Raw genomic sequence first — 25,533 nt, 5'->3', positions numbered from 1 at the left:
AGACCAGAGCTAAGGCAACCAAGTCCACTCTGCTGGCAAGCTGGCTGCTTTTGCTCACCAGGAAGCCAGTCTTGGGGGGCTGATCAACGCCCAGGTCCCAAGTAAGAAGGCCTGGACCAGATCCAAGAGACTTTTAAGACAGAAATGTTAATTATACTCAAACCAAAGAGTCAACATTTGCTAATATTCTCATTAAGTATTTCTTAAGAGAAAATAAAAAAGGGTAAGAATCTGAGATAGTCAGGAGATTAAATACATCTTTTGATCTGAGAACTTCACTATAAATATACTTCGTCACAGAGTAACTTAGTACTTATTACACAGCACTGTATTTAAAGACGACAAATCCATTCTGTACCCAGATCCATTATTGTGCCCCGAGGTTAATGACTAAGATAACACAGCAACATGAACAAATGTTTTATTGGCATGTTCATTGTTGTAAACAGCATCTTGCATGAAAAAGTTTTACCAAAACCTTTTATTGACTTTTATAAATTAGATAGTATTTCAAAGTTTATGTAGAATCGTATTCTTTGAAACTGTACTTAGCAGAGCAGAAGAGGCCTGCTGACGCTAGCACGCTCTGCAATGAATCATGTGGCACCGAGTCTACGCCAAGGCCCCCGAGAAACTTTATTCCATAGATGGGCAGATGGTTCCCAAAGTTACACTACAGAACTACAAATCGACTCTTAAAATTAAAACGGGACTTTACAAGCATTCTAGAAGACTCAAACTTGAAGCAATTTTTGGAAAATAAATGTACAGAGAAAAGATCTTGAAGCTACTGAACAGAGAACCCTCATTAACGAGCAAATACATCCTATGGAGTCTTACCGAGGAGTACACAGACAGACCGACCGCTAAGCTTTAGTGTACACAAATGTACATGACAATGAGAGGCAAAGAACCTTGGCAGACATCGAAGCTGCAGCTGGGAGAACTCAACAGGACCGCTGTATTTACATGCCGGCCGGCCCGAGTGAAGGAGGGAGACATTCTCTACATCCATAGCTTACAGACAGTTGGCTCTAATCACAAACCTGTAGCAGCTGAGCACACCTACTGGGCGTGGCCCGAGGAAACAGATGTTGGGCTGTCTCCCTAAGGTTCTTAATACTTTGCAAAAAAGTCAAATAAAATAACACACCTTCCTAATTCCTCTGAGGGCTACACTGGCTCTAAGAACTCCTTCAGCTCCTCTTTGCTGCTTTTCAAAAGTCAACACAGTTGCATTTGCTTCAGAACTGTCAATGAGGTAATGTGTGTATCAATGAAATAAACAGAAGATTCATTCATTCATGGCCTTTGCACAGCTTTTATTATTAAGCTATGAGCATCCTGTTTGAGGCTAGTTTTACTAGCGGCTATGTGCACATTTGTCCGCAATCAATGAATCTACTTGTCCCCCTCCCTTCATAGTAGCAGGCTTTGCTTGTTTCTCTTTGCACATCCTTGGCTTTACAGTACATCTGACCATAGTGCACAACATGATTCCAAGTCAAGACAGTGGCCCACTGGGCACTGAGCTTCTGATTGGTGAAGGGCAGTCCAATCAGTGCTGGTGTCATGGGATTACCCAAACCATGTCCGGCCAAAATGGCACTACCCAGCAGTAGTGAACCATCTACTTAAACAAGCCCTCAGGGGAAAGGCTACACTGGCAGTCAGTCTTGAGCCACATCTTTATTTGGCGCCCCATCCAGGTAGATCTTGAGTGCTTTCTCTTTGCGAGGGGAGTATGTCACACGATGTCCCGTCTTCTGCAGTCGGCTGCTTTCCTTTTTCATCAATTCATTTCTTTGCTCATCTGTCAATTCCATCACTTCTTCTGTTCTATCCCTTTATGTAAAACACAAATGCATTAGTCCAGCTGGCCCCTTACCCTGTTCACTTACATCTCTATACTATGGTGCGCTTCCTCTTGCTCTGACACACCAGGATGCACTAGGTTGCTAATGGGAATCACATGTGCACAGAACTCATTTCTTAGAATGGACAGAATCAACTCATGTGAGTATTAAAAGTAAACAGTCAGCATTACTGACATCTACTTACAACAGACAATAGCTCCAGGAAATAGCCTGGATTCTCAGCAGAGACAGCACTGTTACCATTTTACAGGTAAGAGCCAGGAAAACATCAATGCTAGATCTGACCTCCAGGTCCCAAAGACTAGTTCCCTTTGAATGTGTTGTACTATGTCCAACAGAGTAGCTGGAGAGCATCTGAGGCATGTCTTGTCCACATGGAGCCTTGCTGGGAGTGTAATACTCAGAATCTCTTAGACATCTACCCATAATCATGTCAGTGGCTTGCTATAGTAACATTTTTTTATGCAATGGATTAAAAGAATTTCTTGCAATTACAATTTTATTGGTTTCTTTTTCATATTTATTTATTTTTAAAAAGGTACACATGTCCTTTTTTTTAAAGAATTATTATTTACTTATTTATTTATTATATGTAAGTACACTATAGCTGTCTTCAGACACTCCAGAAGAGGGCATCAGATCTCATTACGGGTGGTTGTGAGCCACCATGTGGTTGCTGGGATTTGAACTTTGGACCTCCGGAAGAGCAGTCGGGTGCTCTTACCCACTGAGCCATCTCACCAGCCCCATATTTATTTTTTATGTGTTACTGTGAATGGGTATATGTGTGTCATAGCAAGGATGTGGAGGTTAGAGGACAACTTGGGGAGAATTGTTTTTCTTTTTCTAGGGTGGCAAGTGCCTTTACCTGCTAGGTCATCTTGTCTGTCTTCCCTCACTACTTATTTTTTTTTGGGTGGTGGTGGTGGTTTAAGATAAGGTCTCATGTAGCCTAGGCTGGTCTCCAATCTATTCATAGCAGATACTGGCTCTGAACCCTGATCCTCTTGCCTCTACTTCTCTTTTGCTGGGGTCACAGGTGTGTGGCAGCACATGGTGTTCTTTTTCTTAATTTAACTAAGGTACTCTAAGCTTCAAGCTGTGATGTGCAGCATCCTGTATTACTGCTCAGTGCTGCTGTGTCAAAGGTAAAGATACAATATCACAAATACATCAGCACTAGCAACAACAGCATCATTGTACTTTACCTATAAAATATGACGGCACCATCATCACAGATATAAAGAGGCCAAACATTCAGGGTAGAGACTTTAGGATTCCAGTCCAAATCTTGATGAATATCAAGGACAGAAATATCACAGGGGAAGGTTCCCCTACCCTGAGGAGAGAAAGGATGACTGCATGAATCACACCTGGAAGCACAGCTACGGCACACCAGCACTGGGACGCAAACATTCTGAGGCTTTACCTTGGCAAATTCAATGTCTTCCAAAGGAATCCCACTGATTTCACTTAGCTAGGAAAAAAAAGTCACATGTAAGCTATTTAAGAATAATTTTCTCAAGAAGTTATTTTCCTTTTCTTCTGAAACAAAATTAACAGGATTTAAAATTAATATATTTGATATTCAAAAATTAGAAGCAGACAGTGAAATCCACTTCTCTGCCCACCCTGCAAACCCATGTCCCTAGAACATGCTAGCACACTCCTTCTAGACCCAATTCTGGTACTTATCACATTCATACATTTCTCAAAGCAGAAGTTCTACTCTGAGCTATCTCTACTCACTGCACATGGTCAACGTGGAAACACAGAACCCAGAGTAATCTCATGGATCTCTTGTGGAGTATGCAGTTCTGCTCCTCTGAGAAGCTGACAGCACCTAGACAACACCTGTCACTCTGAAAACTTACCAGAGTGATACAGTCATCGTCCTGAAAGCCGGGCAAGGCAATTTTCTAAGTTTTTGATTTTCTAAATCCTCACCAAGTGAGAGCTCAAATGGAGGTTATTCTTTCCTTTGTTTTTCTTTTAAACTGCCTGCTTACGTCCTTTGCCCACCTTAAGATTAAGATGCTTATGTTCTCTTTGTTAAGACAGTGGCTGCTTTTAAACAAAGGGCACGAGTAAATGTGGCACATGCCTTTGATCTCAATGATGAGAGACACAGGCCAGAGATTTCTGTGAGTTCTAGGCCAGCCTGGTCTACAGAGTAAGACCCCATCTCAACCAAACCAATCTCCTACCACAGGGGCATCATGTTCCACATAAGTTTCAAATACTTTCTTGGCTTCCCTGTCTTCTAGCTGTGTTTGTAAGCTCACACTTATTACTTGGGTGACATGGAACATTTACATTTTTATGTATCCTTTTTCTGGCTTTTAGAATCATGATCAGAATTATTGTTCTCTAAATATTTAAGATGCACATGTATCATTTTCCTTTATTTCATATATTAATATATTTAGAATTATTTGGGGAATTAAACCCAGGGCCTTGCACATGCCAGGCAACTGCAACTGAGTTACTTCTTAAGTGTGGGAACTTCAGGCACACACTGTGGGAGTTAAAGGTCTGTAAAATGCCCACTGAAGTCGTACCACTGTTGGGAAAGGCAATCCTCCTTCCCTAGACACCTTAATTACTGTAAAATGCAAAGCCTATCTTCATTCTCTATTCTACTCCCTTTAAGAGTCAACCACACCCAAATCTGTTTAGCTTCTGTGTCAGATGCCACAAGGTATGTTCAGAGTAGTATGACCCAGGATCTCTATTCAATTCTCTTTCGTTTGTTTATTTAGCCATATAGCAGTTTAATAGCTTCTAGATAATCTTAAATACTTAGGACAAAGGTGGCAAAATAATGAAAAGTGAAGGTTCTCCTCTAGACAAATGAAATAAAGTCATTTCAAAACATAAGGAGCTCCAAGTGACCCTAGTGGTACAAAGTTTGTCTGAGACGGAGGAGGAATCCTGCCTTCAGTGGCTGGTACTTCCTTCCCAGATAACACAAAGACATGGATGCCTCATAAATGAACTTACCTTCTCTCGGAGTTCATCAACACTATTGCTTTCCAACACAAGCTCCTGGAAGGGGTCCAACTTCATCTCTGCAGGCCTCCAGCGTCTTGTTAAGATGGCAAGCTGTGACATGGACTTCATCTTCTCCACACCTAACAACACCCAGGGTTAGACCCAGCACTCTACTTCTCTAAGAGATTACAACCTTACTTTCCTGTAGTTCCTAACTAGACAAAAAGAATTTAAACATTTGTGTGTTTGTGTGTGCGGGTGTGCATGTGCAGGCGCTTATGGAGGCCAGAAGGTATTGGGACTCGACTAAAGCTGAAATTGCAAAGGTTGTTGAGTTGCCTGATGTGGATGCTAGGAATCAAACTCATGTCCTCTGAAAGAGTAGTAAGAGCTTTTAACCACTGAGCTACCTCTTCCCTTTAAAAAATTAGTGTATTTATTTTATGTGAATGGGTGTTTTGCCTACATGTGTATCTGTGTACCACATGCATGTTTGGTGTCCTTGAAGATCAGAAGAGAACATTAGATGGAAATGGAGTTATGGATGGTTGAGAGGTACTATGTGAGTGCTAGGAATGGAACTTGGGTCCTCTACAAGAGCAGCCAGTACACTTAGCTGCTGAGCCACTCCTGCAGTCCCTATTTTCTTTTAAAGCAGGTGCCCCCCCCGCCCCCCCGCCCCCCCCCCCCCCCCGACTCTCAGAAGACAACTCTCCCTAGTCACCATCTGCCCATCAGTGTCCCTAACCGACTGCTTTTCCAGTCACTCTTCCCTTTGGGTCTTAAGCTGCTCCTTCAGTGCCAGTAGCACCCACTTCAATCTAAATTACTATCAAGCCATCTTCATTTTATTTTCTTTATTGACCCAAACTAGTATCACTTTCACTGAATCTAAGAGGTGGCTCTTCAAAATCTACCTGTCATTCACCTATCTGGTAGAACATACAAACAACTTCTACTGTGTCTAGTCTCTTAGCAACTAACAACTTACAAGTGATAGATGTGCAGGTCCACTCCTCTCAGACTCAGCATGTGGGGGACAGTCTCTAGCTTATTCATGTTTATAGCACCAGACACTAGCAGCATCTGGTAAATTATGGCTGAATAAATGCTGCTGGGATTTAATCACATGACTCATTTCTTACCCATTTATTTTGATGCTAAAATGTATACAGACATGATACAAGGCAGGTATCTACTACGTGATGCTACCTCCTTCATGATCCTGTCTCAGTCTGTCAGACATGGCTGTTATTCTCTCAGGCCCCAGGCATTCCCAAGAACACCTGCATGCAGCATTTGCCTGGTACCCTGGTAGTTCTTTGCTTTCTCAGTTAACTTGTAAAGTAACTGAAAGTTTACTTTGTTAAATTTAAACTATTTTAGATTAGAAACAGCCAGTAAGAAGGAATACTGAATTCTCTAAGAACTATCATGACCTTATTTTCTAGATTGTAGACAGAGCTAACTGTTCACTTCAGTGTGACCCCCCCCCCAGAAGCCAACTCTCCATCCACCACTCTTGAAGAGTATTTAGTTGGTCCCAGTGCTGAAAGTCAAAGTGGGCTTGTGTTGGACACAAGCGCTGCTCCAGGTCACTGTCATGGGCACAGCTATTTGCTCTAAAAGACATGGAGTTCAAGTTTCAAATAACTCAGAATTTAACTTTTTTATAGTTATGGAATCAAATTAAAATAAGGTCATTAGGGTGGACCTCAATTCAAGATGACCAGTGTACTTTACAAAGGGGGAAAAGTTTGAGTACAAACAAGCCCACATGGAGAGCACCATGTGGAGATGAAAACAGAGTTGGGGTATGATATCTAGCTACAAGGCAAAGGTACTCACCAAGCAGAAGATACACTGCCCCCATGAGATCAAGAAGAAAGGAAACTGACCCACTGACACCTAGACCTCCAACCGCAGGAAGACTGAGCTTCTGCCATTCAGCCTGCATGCCTGCCTGCCTGCCTGCCTGCTGGTAGCACTCTGAAGTGTCAGTGGCCCAGGTCACTAACACAGCTGCTCTCAACATCTCTGACACACCTTCAATAGCGTATTCTCAACACAACTCTGGGACAATTATAAAGAAAATAACAAGAGTGTCTCAGAAAACAACAACAGAATTTCCAGAAAAATGAAAAACATCTAACTTTTAAATTATAATTTTTATGTAAGGGAAAATGAGAGAAAAGAAGAAGTAACAGAAGGGAAAAGACAGGAGTTATCTTCTAAATATAATGCAAACAGCTAAATTAGGGACAAGGAAAGAAAGAAGAGTCTGAGGGACAGGGCAAGAATCATGTCAGTTCACCAAGCCACAGCCTGAGGCAACCAGGACAGCACTAAGGCACTGTACAAGGAACTTGTCACAACTCAACCTGGGGTCAGGCTCCCATTAGCTCTATGGTCTTTCTAATTGATATTTCTCCATAAAACAATGACAATACCATCAAGAACTTCCAGGAAAACTTCCCAGTTGCTGGAAATATTAATATCTTCTTCATAAATATGATAATCCAAAAAGACAGTGCCAGGATTCTTCCATGTTTTCTTCCTTAGACGAAACCTAAAGATACAATAATACACTGAAAACTGCTATAATTTCAAGTATTTAACTAAAATAGCTACATTAATTGACACCCAAAATCAACTGTGTTCAAGGTACAAAATAATGATTAGTCATTAAGATTTAGGGGAAGTGATGCAGAAACCCAGCCTCTAGCACATCACATTTTGTATTCTTAGGGAAAGGAGAAGTCTAGCATGGCTGCTTAGTGCTCCCAATCCGTGGCTCCACAGTAGACCAAAGGCATAGCAGCATGAAAGCAGTTCGCAGTGGGGCCTCCCTACCTGTCGATGCTGAGGTCTAAGCCACACTGCTCCCTGAGTTGAGGAATCAGCTCCTCTTTTGATTGCCGCACAGTCATGCCTTTAGCAAACACAGCGTCTAGCAGAAACTTGCATGGCTAGGAATGCAAACACATGATTAGAGCTTGTGTCACAGTGAAGTAAGGGTTAGGAAGAGAGATTATTTGTGCTGGGTAGTGTGACAAGAAAGGGCCTGAGTTTGAGAACCTGTCTCCTTGTTCCCAGTATTAATTCTACAACTTATAAGCTCAGTGGATGTAAGCAGCCTTGCTTAATGGCCTATGCCTCAATTTTCTCATCTATAAACTGGGGACAATAGCCTCCTTTCAGAGTTATCATGATGATTAACTAGGATAATGCATTCATATTTGTAATACAACTATAATTATTTTGAAAGTAAAAGGCACAGTTCCATGGATTACAATAAAAGAATATGCACTCAATCTCTAACATATAATAAAGGACTCAGAAGAGGCATATGAGTGAAAATAGGTGATTGATAAAACATTGTTCAATTAATAAAGGCACTGTATAAAAAGTTCAAAGCTTTCATATTTGTTTGGCACTCTATATGGTATGTATGAGCTCTCGGAAATATTTCTTATACTTTGGGCAATTAGGCCCAACTCTTATGCATACCTGCTCAGAGCCTTTATCCAGCATTTGAACTGTGTGAGCTTGAGCAGGTTACTTAACATCCCTGTGCTGGTTCTTCACCTACAGACTGGGAATACTAAACAGGACTTACACCCGAGATAACTAATGGGGTTTAACTGAGTCTTTGCAGGAAGGAAGTGATGTCACAGAACACACTACAGCGATGCCTCGTAACCCATGATGACCTTGGACACAGAAGGCACTCACATAGGTCAGCTGCTACTGCCTTGGAGTACAGTGTTATCCCTCCCAGAAAGCAACCATGCATTTCCTTTTCAAGTCGGAAAAAACCTGCTTACTCCAGCAGCCTGTCGACACACCACAGGGTTAACTCATGGTTGCCTGTTTTGTAAATATGACCTCACTGGGTATACTGGCTGGTTTTGTGTCAACTTTATACAAGCTAGAGTCATCAGAGAAGGAGCTTCAGTTAAGGAAATGCCTCCATAAGATCTAGCTGTAAAGCATTTTCTCAATTAGTGATCAATGAAGGAGGGCCTAGCCCACTATGGATGGTGCTACCCCTGGGCTGGTGCTCCTGGGCTCTACAAGCAGACTGTGCAAGCTGTGGGGGCGAAAGCCAGTAAGTAGCATCCCTCCATGGCCTCTGTATCAGCTCCTGCCTCCAGGTTCCTGCCCTATTTGAGTTCCTGTCCTGATTTCCTTTCATAATTAACAGCAATGTTGAAGTGTAAGCCAAAGCAACCCTTTCCTCCCAACTTGTTTTTTGGTCATGGTGTTTTGTCACAGCAATAGAAACTCTAATTATGACACTGGGATACAGGTTACTTTTGTACGATCCTAGCAGAGTGAGTACTGCAGCAGAGAGATGAAGGACTAGAAGCCATCCCTACCCTTGGGTGTCACTCACCTCTTGCTCATTGACTAAGAGCTGGCACACTTTAACTCTGTACTCTCCCTTCTTCAGTGCTCTCCCCAGTCGGATTGTGATCTGCAAATCAAGAATATTCTTTGAGATGAACTGCCTAGGCAGAGCAACCTAGGCTCACTCTGTTGTTTGCTTCTGTTTTCCCCATCCTCTATCTCATGGGCTCCTGGAGAACAGGTGCACCTTCACCCCTGACTCCATAGCACTACAACTACAACTTAAACATAGTTCATATTTAACCAAGCTTGCTGGATAAACAAGCAAAAGACAATGTAAACAACCTAGTAGTTGCCAGCCTCCTATCTTTCCTATTTCTTCACTGAAAGGACTACAAGGTCCTCTCAAACCCATTTTTTTTAAAAGACTTATTTATTTTATGTATGTGAGTACACTGTCGCTATCTTCAGACACACCAGAAAACAGTACCACATCCCATCACAGATGGTTGTGAGCCACCATGTGGTTGCTGGGAATTGAACTCAGGACCTTTGGAAGTTCAGTCAGTACTCTTAACCACTGAGCCATCTCTCCAGCCCTCTCAAACCCATTCTTAAACGGACTAATTTTACAAGGGTTATTGCAATCAACCTTATTGTCATCTGAAAATGATGAAAGGGTCTCATTCAACCGGACGGTCTCAAACTCTTGATTGCTGGTGTACACTCGAAAAACCTTGAAGTGAGAGGAGAGGACTCCAACAAAAGGTTCTAAATGCTGTTTGAAAGCTGCCAGGGTGATTCTCTTATCAACATGCACCATCAACCCTAAGTATAAAAACCAAACAAAACAGGAACAAAAATGTGAAAGCAGCCCTGAGAATATTAAGTAAAACAGACCACATTTCTTATACTGTCAACAGGAAAAAAGTCTCTCTTCTTTTGGCTGGATTTTTAGGTAATAACACTGAATAAAACAGCAAAACAGAATATAAACAATCTAGATGCAGACTGAGGACTTGATAGGTATAATCTACCAAATTTCTAGGGTAGTGGTTCTCAACCTTCCCAAAGCTGTGACCCTTTGATATAGCTCCTCATGTTGTGGTGATCCCTGACCATAAAATTATTTCACTGTTACTTCTTCACTGTGATTTTCTGCTGTTATAGATCATAATGGAAATATCTATATTTTCTAATGGTCTTGAGCAACTCCTGTGAAGGGTCATTTGACTACCCCCACAGGTTGAGAACTACTGCTCTAGGGTGACTCTTAAAATACAACTGTTTTCACTTCACATAGTACTAATTCTGGTCCTCTGCTCACTAGCCACAAGAAGCAGGGAGCCACTGGCTTCCATCCTCATTTAGGAAGCCTTTAGCACAGATCTATAGCCAGATCTATAGCAGCTGTTTCAAAATCTGTTAGCAATATTGCCTGGAATAATTCTGGGATTTCTGCTTGGAACCCTTCGGACTGGCATACTGAGATGCATATTTATAATGTGTCTGGCTGTAGAGGATGTATGTAAATGATGCGTTGTTCTCACCTCTCCCAGGCTCAATCTGAAACTTTCTTGGCATTGTGATAGGATTATCTCTTGAAAACTTTTTTGGAGACAGGTCTATGTAGCCCTGGCTGACCTGGGATTCAAGAGCTCTGCTTCAATGTTGGGATTAAAGGTGTGTGTCACCATGCCTGGCCAATAAGTTATTTTCTGTATTTCTTCCAATGCCTACCTCCTTCAGCCCTCTGTGCCTTGTAAGAATGCATCTAGCCATCCTGGTCTTCACAGTCTGGCACAAGTGGTTGCAGGCCTAACCTCTCTGTCTTTTTCTCTTGTAATAAGGTAACAACCCAAGAGCAGCCTTGCTGACAGGCTGTCCTTCAACAGCACTAAGCCTCCCTTGTTAGTAGGCTTCCTTTCAACTTTACAGAAGGCCATAAACTACATGGCTTACATTATCAGGCCAGCTCAACTGGTTGGATGAAACATCTGAGTACTTTTTTCAAGTGAATTAATCTTCATTGACTACTTCCCTGGTCATAAAACAGGTATCAGTGGATGTAAGGAGTATAAACTAGGAGTGAATATGGACAGTGATGAGCTTGGTTTTACTATGCAACATCTGAAGCAGTTTTTTTTATTTTTTTACTTGCCTAGAATTCTAACTTCTAAGTGTTAAGGGATGGGCCCAATTGAAATCATATGGGAAACAAATTTACATTTGCACTCTTCAAGACACTGAAGATTCTGAGGGAGATGTGTAATGGAAAGTGGCAGGAGATCAGAAGCTAAGGGCTTGTAAGCAAGGATCCAATCTGAGCCTCAGTTCTCCCATAGGATCCTAGGAGCCAACAAAGACTTGAATAGCATTTGGTTCCTTTCCTAACTCCCAGGAGACTCAACTGTTGGTTATTGAGCCAATCTAGTCTGGAGCTAAGCACCAGGTGGTCTAAAGGTTTAGTTTCAATGACCTCCTGGTTCCATTTTGTAGCCTGAGACTAGACTCTTTGTACTTACAGCTTCAGCAAAGACTCACTATCGTGGTTGAAACTGTTTTAGAGATGACCATTACACCTCTTTCTTTCCTCTTATAAAAACCACAGAAAGAAAGCTTACAAGAGAAAAAGACAGATTCAGCTCCTTATAACACAACTTCAAATATTTTTAGGATATCTAAATTATAGGAAAACACTTCAAAGCTCGTGCACTAAATCCATTATTTGCCTTCCTTGTTTATCCCTAAGTTCTACAGACTACAACGAGTTCACACTAGGACAAGGTTACACCAGGATGTCGATTTTGGTGTTTTTTTTGTTTGTTTGTTTTTGTTTTTTTTTTTTTTTTAACAGAGTTAATGCAGTTCAGTCATCCCTAGGGCTCTGCTGCCAATGCTAGGCAGGACATTCTTGGGATATGGAATTCTTGGTCTGCTAGATATGACCACTACATCACTGTGAGCAGCTCAAACTGACAGTGGTACCTAGATGGTGGCTAGAGGAATCCTAGGAGCACAACTTACAGGAATATGACCACAGACAACCGAACCTGTTTGAACTAGGTATTTCACCAGAGCAAACAGGATTCACACAGCTGCTGAGAGGACAACATGAACTCACTTATGCAAGCTAATGCGCCTTTTGAGAGGGCCCTGGATGGAGACTTAAGCACTAGTACAACACCCTTCTGTCACCATTTTGTCCAGTAGTCTACACTTTTACACTTGAGTTTCTTTCTTTTTTAAAGAACTATTTATTATATATATGATTACACTGTAGCTGTCTTCAGACACACCAGAAGAGGGCATCAGATCCCATTACAGATGGTTGTGAGCCACCATGTGGTTGCTGGGAATTGAACTCAGGACCTCTGCAAGAGCAGTCGGTGCTCTTAACCACTGAGCCATCTCTCCAGCCCTACACTTGAGTTTCTTTAAGACAAATAATACAGTGTCAAAGGATTCTGGTGTTAGTTATAGCTCATTAGTTAAAAATATATCCATGCACTCCTATTATTGATTACTTTCATTTAAAAAAACAAAACTTTTCAATTTCAGACCGTCTTCTCTTTCTTTTTAGGAGACACTTTCCCATTTATTGACTTCTCTCTGTTATGTATACGGGAACACAGAGTGTATGTGGCGGTCAGATGACAACTTGTAGGAGTTGGTTACACCATTGGGTTCCAGGGATCAAACACAGGTCATCAAGGCTCAGCAGGAATTATGTTTACCTGATGGGCTATCTCACTGGGCCAAATCTCCTCTTTGTGTGTGCAAGTAAGCACGCACATGTGTGATGCCTGCTTGTGGAGGCCAGAGATCACTCTCAGGTACTGCTCCTTTGGAGCCTGCTCTCTTGTTTTCTGCCTCCCCAGAGCTGGGACTACAAGTGCAAAAGTATATGCCACTGTGCCTGTTTGTTTGTTCTTACATAGGTTTTGGGAAATGAACTCAGGTCTTCATGTTTGCAAGGCAAGCACTTTACTGACAGGGTGTCTCTCCTCATTTCCACTTCTAACAGCTATATAGGGCCTGACACCTAGGGAGTTCTTTCCCAGAGGCAAAGGAACCATGCATATTCAATTAGAAGCCTTACAAGGATTAGAAAGTTGGCTCAGTAGTTAAGAGGCCTGCTGCTCCCATGTAGGGCAGCTCACAACCATCTGTAATTCCAGTTTCAGGTGATCTGATGTCCACTTCTGGACTTCTCAGACACCCTGGCACATATACATATATCTACCCCCTGCCCCCACAAGTAAAAAAAAAAATCTTTTAAAAAAGGAAGCTTTATACTTTGTGGCAGTCCTGCTGCTCACTGCATGGATGTTATATATGTATGCTCTTTTGCCAGATGTTGCAGAGAGCCCTGGGGCTAATTGTATTTGATGTTAATTCTGTTCTCCTGTGAGGGACTGTGAACAAGGAATGAGTCAGCACTCAGGTGACTTCCTGTAAACTGTCTTCCCACCTTAACTTATAAATAAAGGCTAGAGCCAGTGATTGGGCAGAGAAAGAGGGCAAGGTGGAGCTGAAGGTTTGGGCTGAGAAAGAGAGGAATATGGAGGAGGAGGAGGAAGAGGAGGAGGAAGAGGAGAAGGAGGAGGAGGAGGAAGGAAAGCAGAGCAGAAGCACGTGGCCTGGAGAAACCACAAGTTATAGGGGGGTCTCATAGATGGGGAAGATGGTAGTGTAGTGGTAGACCTGCCCAATCTAGGCAGACAGCATGTATTCATATTAAGTTGTGTTTTCATTGCCGGGGCATATTTGGGTTGGAGATTTACCACAACAAAATGGCACCCAAGGTATTGATAGAAACTCAACTAACCTGAGATAAAAGTTCACTGCCCCCCAAACCCTGAGTGGGGCTTGGGCAGTGATCTAGGGGCAGCAGTGTGAATTTGAAGCTGACTGGGTTTGAGGGGCTCACAGAGAACAGCAGAGAAGCATCTACACCCGAGAGAGCCCGTGTTCGCTTCCCTGTATTGTATCCTGCGCTCCTCAGTCTGCCTCTCCTACCCCCAAACAGGGACACAGACAACGCCTATCTTTCTATACTCGGCTCCTCCATGTGAATAAAGAATCAGGAAACAAAGGTACAAAGGGCTCTGGACCAGGTAATTCATTGATACAAAGAGAGAAATATAACCTTCTGATACTTAAAGATGGGAAATTTCACCTGTGGTTCGGAACTAGATAGGGAATATTAGTCACTGACTCCAAGTAGAGAGAGCAGTGATAATCGCCTGCTATGAACATGTATTAATTAATATAAATCTATGGCTCCAGGTAGAGCGCACAACAGGAGGGCTGCTCTAGGCAGAGAGCTTAACAATTAAAAACTATCTGCTTCCTATAGGCAGATATTAGTGGAAGTTTGAAGTTTGGATTGTTTTAAAGATAGTATAAGGATATATTGCTCTAATGAGTCTTACAAAATACTCATATTCTGTCTAATGTGGGCTCCACGGGAATCTTGGGTTTAAATCCTGGTTTGAAAAGCTGCCTCTTATAAGCAGGTATAGATAGAAGTGTGAATCAATTGTTTTAAAGTTAGTATAATAAAGTCTGCAGGAGACTCATATACTCTAACGTGGACTCCATGGGAATTTTGGGTTAATATCCTAACATGACAAATTAGAAAGGCCTAAATAGGCTAAAATGTGTGTGATTGAGTCCTGTGGTTGTTTTATTGTTCCTCTGGGACAGAGTTCAAACTACAGGTTTTCTTGGTTACCGGTTGATTTAGGGGAAAGGTTTTGTCTTTGTGTTTTTGGCAAAGGTGACTAAGGTGTTTACACCTTCCAGAGTTCTATGGATCAGACTTGATAGAGGGAGACCCCCTGAAGAACAAGATTCCAGAGAATCAAACAAAAAGGTTATCTTGATACTAAAATTTTGTTTTGAGATTTATATATTACAGAATATACAGCTTGGTGAATTTCATCATCAGACATGCTAAACTGACCTGCCTGAACTCCTGATGTTTGGTTTTTCATCCAGATCCAGTCAGGACACAGACATCAGACTCTAATAAAGGCCAACCAATTCCATTTTCCCTACCCTTCCCTCTCCCTTCAAAAATACCTCAACGCCCATATTCAGCTTGAAGAAGTTATGAAGAGTCATCGTCCCAGTTCCCTGGGCTTTGGGGCTGGGGGTGGTTATTATAGGTTGTCTTTCTAGGGAATGTAGGAGTGGTCATAATTGGAACAGGGAGGAATATCTAGAATTGATTGCATAGTCATAATCTCATTTAGCAGAAATCTCTTTAATTGTTACTAAGCCGAAGTCATAATTTCTTAAATGTACATAATTTGATGCAAAATCAAAGGTTTTCATTGGTTTAAAATTCTTCTATTGATACTAAAAATTTTGAAGTGCAGGGCTTAGACCCAGTCCTTCTATTGCTGTTATTATAAACAGATATGAGATGTTTGAGCCTGTGAGTTAAGTGTCAAATAGGAAATTCATGGCTCTGAGTTTACTGTTAGGGTGTTTTCAGTTATTTTAATTAGAAATGGCTGAGAGTAGTTAACAGACAACAGTCCAGATTACTTCACATAGTTGGTTTTCAAAAACGCCAGAAGTCCACAAAATGTGACATTCAATGTTATTTACTCACTTGTTGAAACAAGTCTGCTCCTGACATCATTCCCTTTCTTGGATTCAAATAAGAAATTGAGCATCAATTGGAGTTGCTCCAGTTGTGGCATGAGAGCCACTAGGCAAGAATTGCCTCATTTCATCTGCAGACAAAATATTGTCCAGAAAAAGGTCACACTATGTGGAATAGTTGACTGATAATCTATGCCAAGACAGGGTAATCAGCCATTCAAAATTCTGCATTACAAAGGTTTGTCAGATGACCCTGGGCCAGAAGGCTGAAGACTGATGCTCCAACCTTTTTAAGTATAAGGAACTGTCCAATAGTCTCTATAAATTGGCTAAGTTTTGGAAGCTATATTTGGGGCTTCTCATATTTTCAGATAATATTAGTCATTCTTAGATTTCTGACGGGGATGAAGACTGGTAGTCTCATAGCCAACCAAGCTGTTTAGCATTGGGAAAGCTAATATAGATTTGAAAGGATGGTTTTCAGATGACTTACAATCTAAAGTCAGGACATGAGTAAGGTATATAATTATGTCTTTTTAGACAGGATAGATGACAGAGGTTCTATGTAACAAAGATGATGGACTGGGTATTAGGTCTCTTGTATTTTATAAATTACAAAATAGTAATAGCTGTGTTCAATTGTATCTGAGATAAAATAATCTTTTAATTGGACAGAAAGAGGGAAGTGCTGCTAATATCCCCTGGGGCTAATTGTATTTGATGTTAGTTCTGTCAAGGAATGAGTCAGCACTCAGGTGATTTGCGGTAAACCGTCTTTCCACCTTAACTTATAAATAAAGGCTAGAGCCAGTGACTGGGTGGAGAAAGAGGGGAAGGTGGAGCTGAAGGTTTTGGCAGAGAAAGAGAAAGAGGATGACAGAAGAGGAAGAAGGAAAGTGGAGCAGAAGCACATGGCTTGGAGAAACTGCAAGTTCTATGTATATGGGGAAGATGGTAGTGCAGTGGTAGATCTGCCCAGTCTAGGCGCACAGCATGGATTCGTATTAACTGAGCTGTGTTTTCACTGACCAGGCTTATTTGTGTTGGAGATTTACTGAAAGAGCCAGACCTCCATTCTCTGTGAACTTCAGTTCTCTAATCTGTCAAATGGAGGACACCAGGATTTGCTTTAGTAATTTGGAGACACTTGGAGATATAAGATTTTGAAAACTAAAACCATAAGGGGATATTAATATATGCTTTGTTTGTGTGTGTTTTTTTTTTCCACAGAGTCTCACTATGTAGCTAAGGATGGCCTATAACTCCTAGAGATCTTCCTGCCTCTGCCCCCTCAGTGCTGGGATAAGAGGCCCACGTCATCAAGCTAGGCTAATGCACAATTTGCTAAAGAGTAATGCTAATAAGCATTTCACTTTCAGTTACTTCCTTTTCATACTTGGGGAAAGAAGTGTATCTTGACTCTAGCTTTCTTGTTAATTGTCTGGGTAGCTCTAGCCACTGGTTTTGTAAAAGCCCTTCCTAAAGTTCTTCTTATATCTCCTACAGTTCTACATTGTGGGTGTATCTGTTGTTACTGCCAACTCAAATGCTTACACTGACAAATCCCTCTCTCTCTCCTTTGGTTTTCAACATAGGGTTTCTCCGTGTAACACCCTGACTGCCCTGAACTCACTCTGTAGACTAGGCTGGCTTCCAGCTCACAGAGATCCTCCCTGCCTCTGTGTCCTGAGCGCTGGGATTAAAGACTTGTGCCATAATGTCCCAGCTATGAATCTCTTCCTTTTTTTTTTTTTTTGAGATCTGTAACATTCAGAACTCTAGCTTGTCTCTTGCTTACTATCAAATTAACAAAATTAAATTAGCAAAGTCAAAGGAATGGAATATGGCTCAATGGCAGAGCACTAAGTTCCATTCCCATCAGAAAAACAAAAACAAAAAACAAAAGACCCTGCTAGAGAAAGAAGAATAAAGCTTTCTTAAGAGAAAACTTTAAGGAAAAAAAAACCCCAAAAACTCTGAGAGGCTACTCACGCTCCAGAATATGGCCCTATACCCATGTACATATAGACAGCACTAGCTCAATGGGTTTAAACATAGCACATGAAGTTGGCAGGGAAAAGTGGTAGTGGTGGTGGTGGGGATAGCAATGGAGGAGAGGCAATAAGGGGTGGATTTGATCAAAACACAGTAATATGCATATATAAACTTCGTAAACAAAAATAAAACTTCTAAAAGTGTTTGGCTTAAGTAGTGAGAGTGTATGCTATGTTAAAAGTATTCCTTAGCATTCTTACCATAGACTTCCCTAATATTGGATACTCTTCTACTTAACTTGATGCAATTACTGCCTAGAGCACTGCACTGCAAATGAAAGAAACCTTAATTATCTTACAGTCCATGTAAGGTGGTCTTAGAGCTAAGCACTGGATTGCTAATCAACGCTGAAGTGAGAAACACACTGACACTGTTTCAAAGAGCCTTCCTCTCAAGTACATACATTTGTGTCCTTCCCCAGAGCCTTCATCCGCAGTGTAGGGGTCAGCTTTGAAGTACATGTACTGCATGTCCCCCCTGCTCTTGCCACTCTCGTCATATTCACTGTCAGTCCCAGAGTCTTCTTCAGCTGTGTCCCAGGTCTCCTTTTTCCCCTCGTTTGCTTTAGTTCTTCTACTACTTGTGATACTGTGAGAGTCAAGTCCATTGGCCAGAGGAATCTGAGCGCTGTCTGCATTGCACAAAGTGTCACTGCTGTGACTGGAGCTAAGAATATCACTGTCTACCGAACTTGTACTCCGGTCATTATTCACATCTGAGTCCGAGCGTTCCTCAGACTGAAAGTTTTCTGGGTCAGAAGTCTGAATGTGCTGTTCAAGTTCTCGATTATCCACAGAGGTGGAAGAGCCCCTCTCATTGAGAGGGGATTCAATATTTTCAAAGTCACTTGTCTCAGTGCTTTTGCTGCTGTCTCCGTTGTCCCCATCTTGCTGCTGCTGCTGCAGTGACAAGCTTTTCAGTTTTTCAGTGCTCTCTTCTAGAATAGCATCCACAGACTTTAAATTCCCTGCAGGTCCTTTGACTCTTTCACAATCATCGTCCACATTACCAGAATCACCTCCAGCTTTCTGGTATGCTGTCCTTTTCGAATATGATCCTGGAGATTGTTCAGGCAGCAAAACAAATAACCGGATTGTATTTGCATGTCGATCCAGGAGTTTCCACAAGTGGGAGTCTGTAAAGGCTGCCTGGTGATCCACTGTCTCAGAGCTTTCAACAAACACCTAAACAGTAAATGACAGAGTTACACTCCGCACTATGTTAGTAGCATTCTTATTCTTCATAAGCACATCTTACCAATAAAAGACAGTATACAGCATATTATAATATCTGTGACATTATGAATAAATTTGACCAGGCATCTGATCTCAGTAGTTGGAGAATAGAGGCAGGACAATTGTCACAGGCTAGCCTGGATTATGAGATGAGTTCAAGGCCAGCTAAGGGCAAATACAAGACACTGTATCCAACAAACAAACAAAGCAAAACAATAATTGATAGATTTGACAATAATTAACAGTATGTTGTGTTTTGCATAAAAAGCTATTACTATTTAATTAATGTTACAAATTCAGGCTATTAACCATTTAAGGAAAAAAGTGGGGGAAAGGAGCATTCTGGCGCTTTTTACCCCAAATTATCATTATTATGATTTAAATGTTTTATTGTGCACACGAGTGTGTATATGTGTATGGGTGTGTGGAACACATGCAGAGTTCAGAAAAAACTTGAGGTAGTCAATTCTCTCTCTGTCATATATGTCCATTGGATCAAATTTAGGTTGTCAGGCTTGGCTACAAGCATCTCTTATCTGATGAGTGCTCTTGCCAGTCCACAGATTGCATTTTAATAACACATACACACTATAAGAAAATACAGAATTAATAAAATGATAGTAAGAAGATTACATGTGTTAAGTGTAGATACACCAAAATGAACGACTGGAAAGTGTGATAATAGAAGATAGTCAACAAGATGATACAAGCCATGCTAAAGATGGTAAACAGAGCAGGCAAAGGGGACAAGGGTGGGAGAGTCTCGTAAGTACAGTTTTGACTTGGTGTGAAGGACTGTCTTAGCAGGGAACTCAAACATGAAAATTAGGAAGACAGTCACTGAGGAGAGAGACTCAATCACCAAGTCTCAGAAAGGTGGATTATACCAGAGTTTGACAGCTAAAGGGAGGGGAAACAGGAAAAAGTGCTCCTGGGCAGAGGTCAAAGGAGCAGCAGCAAGGCTGAGTCAGGCAGACTGGAGGACAAAGGAAGGAAATTTGGGGAGGCTGTGTGCACTGAAAGACAGGCAGATGGGACAGTACTGGTTGTAGCCAGGCTTACAATAAAACCTCAGCTTTACTCCATTGGTTACCAGCAGAGAAGACACAATGACAAGATAAAAGACATACCTTGTTACTTCTGAAGAAGCCCTCAGCCTTCAGGGTCTTGCTGGGCATGCTGAGAAGGCGCAGGTCATTGTAGCAGCGCTCCAGCACTATCCTCATGGAGTCTGCAGGTAAGTGCGTGGCCTGCAATGAGAGTGTCAGGATAGAGTGCTTCCCAAAAGAATTCTACCTGGATTCAGACACTTCAGAAGACATGCTGAGTTCCTTAAAGTTGAGGAGAGCAGGACCCTAGATGCCAGTCCTAATACCCACCCTGAGCCCTCAGAAGAACTGTCAGAGGAAAATAATTTTAAGTGGAGATTTAACAATTTTTGGTTACTCAAAGGAAAAATTCTTAGTCATCTCCATATTTATGCTATAAACTGGAACAGAGTAACACTTTCTAACCTTCAAGGCTTTTTGCTTATGACAAAACTCTGACTGCACTTGCTCTTTAAGCCATTTCCCCAAGGAGTGTCATTAGCTTCATCACAGTGGGCTAATATGCTGTCTGTCTTCTTTTTAATTTTTTAAAAAATCCAAGCTCAGTGCTTATATTTTGCATTGGACTGAATGTTTGCACGTGGCACTTATTTTAAATGTATAGAGCCAGGTGATCACCTGGTATGCATGTGTGCACAAGTTAGCCATCATGTACTAACTATATAGCACATTATGATTTGTCTTCTGATGTTGTAACTGGCAACAGTGATGGAAATCTCTTAGTGGTTATTGCTTAAACACAGTAACAGCCACCAACCCTGACAGACCTCACAAGATCTCTCACAACTAGAACATTTACTGATGGTCACAACAACCCTGTTTCACAGGAATTAAAATCCCCAGATATTGAGCTATAAGATAAGGCAGAGGGGTGACAACAGAACTTCGAACTTTTTAAACTTGCAGTCACTGGACAGCAAGGAAGGCTGAAAAATTACCTGTGTGTGCGCTTAAGGTACACAGTGTGGGATACTTGAAAGGGAACAGTCATTTGTCTCAGACGGTCCAGTCCATTTGTTCAAAGAGATCCAAATGTTTTCACCATCTCATTCCAACTCAAACATTCAGCACTGGCCTATATTCTGAGTCACTATTTAATCCATTACTTTTTTCCTGTCAAGTTTGCTTCCCCACCTCACTGCTGCAATTAACATGCCACTAAGCCAGAGTGCAAGCACACATACCACAAAATAAATAAATGTAATTAAAAAAAAATTTTAGGGCTGGGTGTGATGGTGCACACCTTTAATCCCAGCACCCAGGAGGTGGAGGCAGGCAGGTATAATTTATGAGTTCAAGACTAGCCTGGTCTACATGAGTTTGAGGCCAGCCAGCACAATACAGTAAGACCCTGCCTACAAAGTAAAATAATAAACACAAACAATTCACTGTACTTCTGTCTTCCTTTGAAACATAGCAACCACAGCCTGGAGGTATCTGCTTCTTGGCCATATGCCTTTCCCCAAATGATTTAAGCAGCTTCCTCAGAGCCACCCCAAACCCAGCCTCCATGCACCTTGAATACCAGTTTAGTGTCACTGGACTTACTTTCCATTCTATAGCACACATCTGATACACCACTACAGCATTTATATAAAAAACAAAGGGTCTATTTAATGCTATACCAATGAGGGTCCCGTTAGTGTTCAAAGCCCTTCTATTAAACAAACAATTCAAACCCCTAGTGTATGTTTCACAGAAACCTAGTTCAAATTATAGTCTAGGTTAATGCTACTCAAAGCTGCTCAGTCTGTTTCTTTTACTTGAAGTGTCCCTTCTATTTCAGTTGTGTTCTGCCTATAAATATTGCCCCTTTAAGAGAAAACTTACAACTTGAAACTACCACAGTGATCTGTGCATGCAGCAAGAACTCAAAGATGTTCATGGTCTAATTTTACCGCTTACCTTTGAGATCAGCTGTTTAAACTCTGTAACTGTCTGATTTAAATACGCACGCACTGTTACAGGAGCAGCGACAGTCTCTGCTTTCAGATCAACAACATGAACTTTCACCATCACTTCTATTGCATTGAAAAACATAAAAATGTAGCTGTAGGTTAATTTTTTAAAACTGTATTTTACATGAGTAGTACATTCTAAGTGTGTTTCTAATAGATGGCAAAGAGAGTATGCTCTCATTATTCAATATAGTAGGCATATATTACATCCAACATTACTTTTGACTTCTGCACTCTATGCTTTATTACACATATTAAAAATTCAATTCAGATATTTCTTAGTCTTCTGCTTAGAATCAAATGTAAAATATTTTTTATGCAAACAGATCCAAATAGAAACCAAACCACAGCACTGAAAGCATACATGGAAGTAGAGGTTGCAAAATAAGTACTAATGGGGAAGACAGAGGCCTGACTGCTTATAAACACCCCCATTAAGCCATTCATGACTTTACTGCTCTCCTTAAAAAACATACCTCAAATTCCATGGAAAATTCTATGCCCAAACCAGTATAGTTTGTCTGATTTTCTTTCACTTTTAGATCATATTTATAACTAAATTTTAGTCACTTGAAAAAGAAACAGCCGCCAAGTATTCCATTTAGCAGTTATTTTGTTTTATTGTCAATTCTCAATTTTCCCCTTATGCTGCTCACTTAAATGACAAAATAGTATAAGATCTTGATGATTAATAATAGAAATGACTCCTTAAATATTAATATACATCATCGTATTTAAAGTCTATTTAAAACCTTTTTTTAATATTTATTTATTTTGTATTGAGGGGTTATATATCACACACATTCTCTCTCTCTCTCTCTCTCTCTCTCTCTCTCACACACACACACACACACACACACACACACACACACACACACACATACACACACGAGAGAACACTTGTTAGAATTGGTTCTCTCTTTCTATGAGTCATCTTGATGACCTCATCATGTTTTAGAAATTGGTTTTACTACTGATTCATGTATTTAATTATTGTTATCTTTTTTAATACCCCATTTGGAAAAATCTCTTAATGGGACTCTACACAGAGTACAGAGTCTGGCTAACACAAGCACCACCAAGGTTTCAGAAATGACAGGCAAATTTCTTGTGAGGTGAGTATACTTAATATACTTTGTACAGCAGAGCTGTACAAAGCAAGGAAGTGTTTGGCTTCCATAAGGAATAGGAGAGAGAAGGGAGAAAGAGGAGGAGATGGTGGCAGAGATACCCTTGGGAGCTGAATTGATCACTAAGGCATTTTACAACATCTGACAGGCACTCCACATTGGAACCCTACTGAAGACTGAGAGGTGTTTTCTTGTTGCTGTTGTTCATTATTTAAGTTCTGTGTATAGACAAGGTCTTAAAAACGTGTTCATTTGAACTTAAGATGTGCCTCCCCACTAATGAAATCACAGCACGTGCCAACAAACCCAGCAAAAGCTGGAACTTAATTTCAAATTAATTGCTGACTACTTCTCAACCTATCAAAACTAAGCACACTTTAAGAACATATAAAAAATTTAGATCATTTGCTTCTATGAACAAAGTATTTGATCTTTGATTACAATAATTTAAAGTCCATTATAACTTGAGTATAAAATTGCTTACCTCCAGGTTTGTAAGACTGAAAAATTTGATCAGGCTTTCTCGTTTCCAACAGCAGATCAAACATGTATGTGGACTTGACTCCTCCTAGAAGCAACCCCATTGGTGTATCTTCTTCTCCCTCATACGATCGTTCCAGGTAATCATGAAACTCGTCATATTTTACCAGGCGACAGCAATCCAAGGGAATCACATCTTCTAAATCCATCATCTAACAAAACATAATCCCCCACAAAATAAAAATAGTTTTGTGTTTGTTTGTTTGCTTGTTTTGAGAAAGAACCACATGTAACCCAGGCTGACCCTGAATCCACTATGCAAAAGAAGAGGACCTTGAACACTTGATCTTCTTGCTTCCACCTCTCAAACACTATTACAGGGTATGAGCAGCCATGCCTGGCTTAAATATATTTAATTAACACTTTTCATCAGTCCTAAAATAACAAACTATACAATGACACAGTTGTGTCCTTATCATGTTTATAGTTGTAGGATAAATTATCTTAAATTACTACTGATTTATATTATGATACCTAAACAATAAAATAATTGCAAACCACCATAAAAATTTTTCCTAATGGATTATAAATTCCATGAGGCCAAGACCGTCTTCCCTCTGTTATCTCTAATGGCTCATACAGAAGGTACTCAATAGATACCTGCTAAATAAACAGAAAGAAACAAATAAATGTGTTTCTAATTCTAATTTCAGGATTCAGAAGGCAGACTAGTTTTCAAAATCAACTGAGTATAGTTCAAAGAACAGTTGGAGGACGGAGGAAGATGAACAGTTAACTTCAAGGTACTTAAATCATCTATTCCAACTATAAAGCTTTGGTGGTACCAAAATTAAGTCCAACCATCCACTAACCTTATAAGCCATTTCAACGGCTTCCTTTAGCGTCTTATCCTTATGAACCTCCAGCTTGTTTTCCATCATTACTTGTTTCACAGGATGCAAACAAAATAATTTTATCTACAAAACAGAAAATACCACCATCAACTCACTAGATCAAGTGTCTCAGCTGAATCCTTTGGCAGATAGCACTTTTCTTCATTGTCAAAACAATGTAATTAAAAACCAAAAAACATAGTTGAGACTATTTTTTCTTACTGTCTGTATTTGTAACTGATTGACAGTGATTAAGTCTTATGTCTTAAAAAACTCAAAACATTACTTTCAATAACCATATAATTATATGTAAGCAATTTTTTTATTTATGTTTTTTTTTCTAATTTGGAAAAGACTGATTAATATGCTTCTCAAAATTTTTATAATATCTGCAAGAATTTCACAAGGTTATCTCTCTAAGAGAAATTATCTCCAAGAATATTAAGTTTTGAATATACTTAAAAAAAATTAATGTGTATAGGTGCTTTGCTTGCGTGCATGTCTATCTGCACCACGTGTGTGCCTGGTGCCCCTGAAGTCCAGAAAGGATGTCAGATTCCTTGAAACTGGAGTTAAAGGTGGTTGTGAACTGTCATGTGGGTTCTGGGAATTGAAGCCAGGTCCTCTAGAGGAGCAGCCAGTGCCTTTAACTTCTGAGCATGTCCCTAGTCCTGTGTAAGGTTTACAAGAGAACAGTGAGGGTAAAAGGACAGTAACTGAAGTATGCCTCTATTTCTATGTTTCCCAGTCCTCCTGTACTCAGGATATGGGAATGCCTGCCTCACACTGCTGCAGAAACATTGACCGCCCACCATGCTACACATCACT

General features: G+C 40.7%; 1 protein-coding gene across 5 annotated transcripts in view; it reads right to left on the bottom strand.

Annotated features, from left to right (window-relative positions):
* Positions 1–403: 403 nt before the first annotated feature.
* The window catches only part of Usp47 (ubiquitin specific peptidase 47), an 87,911-nt gene continuing 62,781 nt past the window's right edge, over positions 404–25,533 (bottom strand). For 3 of the 5 annotated variants that reach the window (NM_177249.3, NM_001357952.1, NM_133758.3), the window contains 13 exons: positions 24,685–24,789; positions 23,817–24,024; positions 22,150–22,265; positions 20,266–20,385; positions 18,304–19,084; positions 9,877–10,052; positions 9,271–9,351; positions 7,725–7,840; positions 7,322–7,440; positions 4,881–5,011; positions 3,307–3,354; positions 3,086–3,216; positions 404–1,845 (listed from right to left, as the gene is read on the bottom strand). In NM_177249.3, the coding sequence (NP_796223.2) occupies positions 1,671–1,845; positions 3,086–3,216; positions 3,307–3,354; positions 4,881–5,011; positions 7,322–7,440; positions 7,725–7,840; positions 9,271–9,351; positions 9,877–10,052; positions 18,304–19,084; positions 20,266–20,385; positions 22,150–22,265; positions 23,817–24,024; positions 24,685–24,789 (2,307 nt within the window). In that variant the 3' untranslated portion in view covers positions 404–1,670. The remainder of the gene's footprint in view (positions 1,846–3,085; positions 3,217–3,306; positions 3,355–4,880; positions 5,012–7,321; positions 7,441–7,724; positions 7,841–9,270; positions 9,352–9,876; positions 10,053–18,303; positions 19,085–20,265; positions 20,386–22,149; positions 22,266–23,816; positions 24,025–24,684; positions 24,790–25,533) is intronic. The other 2 variants (XM_006508273.4, XM_030243044.1) reach the window with 1 other exon arrangement.

Source organism: Mus musculus, chromosome 7 (genome assembly GCF_000001635.26).
Source record: "Mus musculus strain C57BL/6J chromosome 7, GRCm38.p6 C57BL/6J".
Classification (NCBI taxonomy): Eukaryota; Metazoa; Chordata; class Mammalia; order Rodentia; family Muridae; genus Mus; species Mus musculus.
This window is presented reverse-complemented; position numbering and strand designations above follow the sequence as displayed.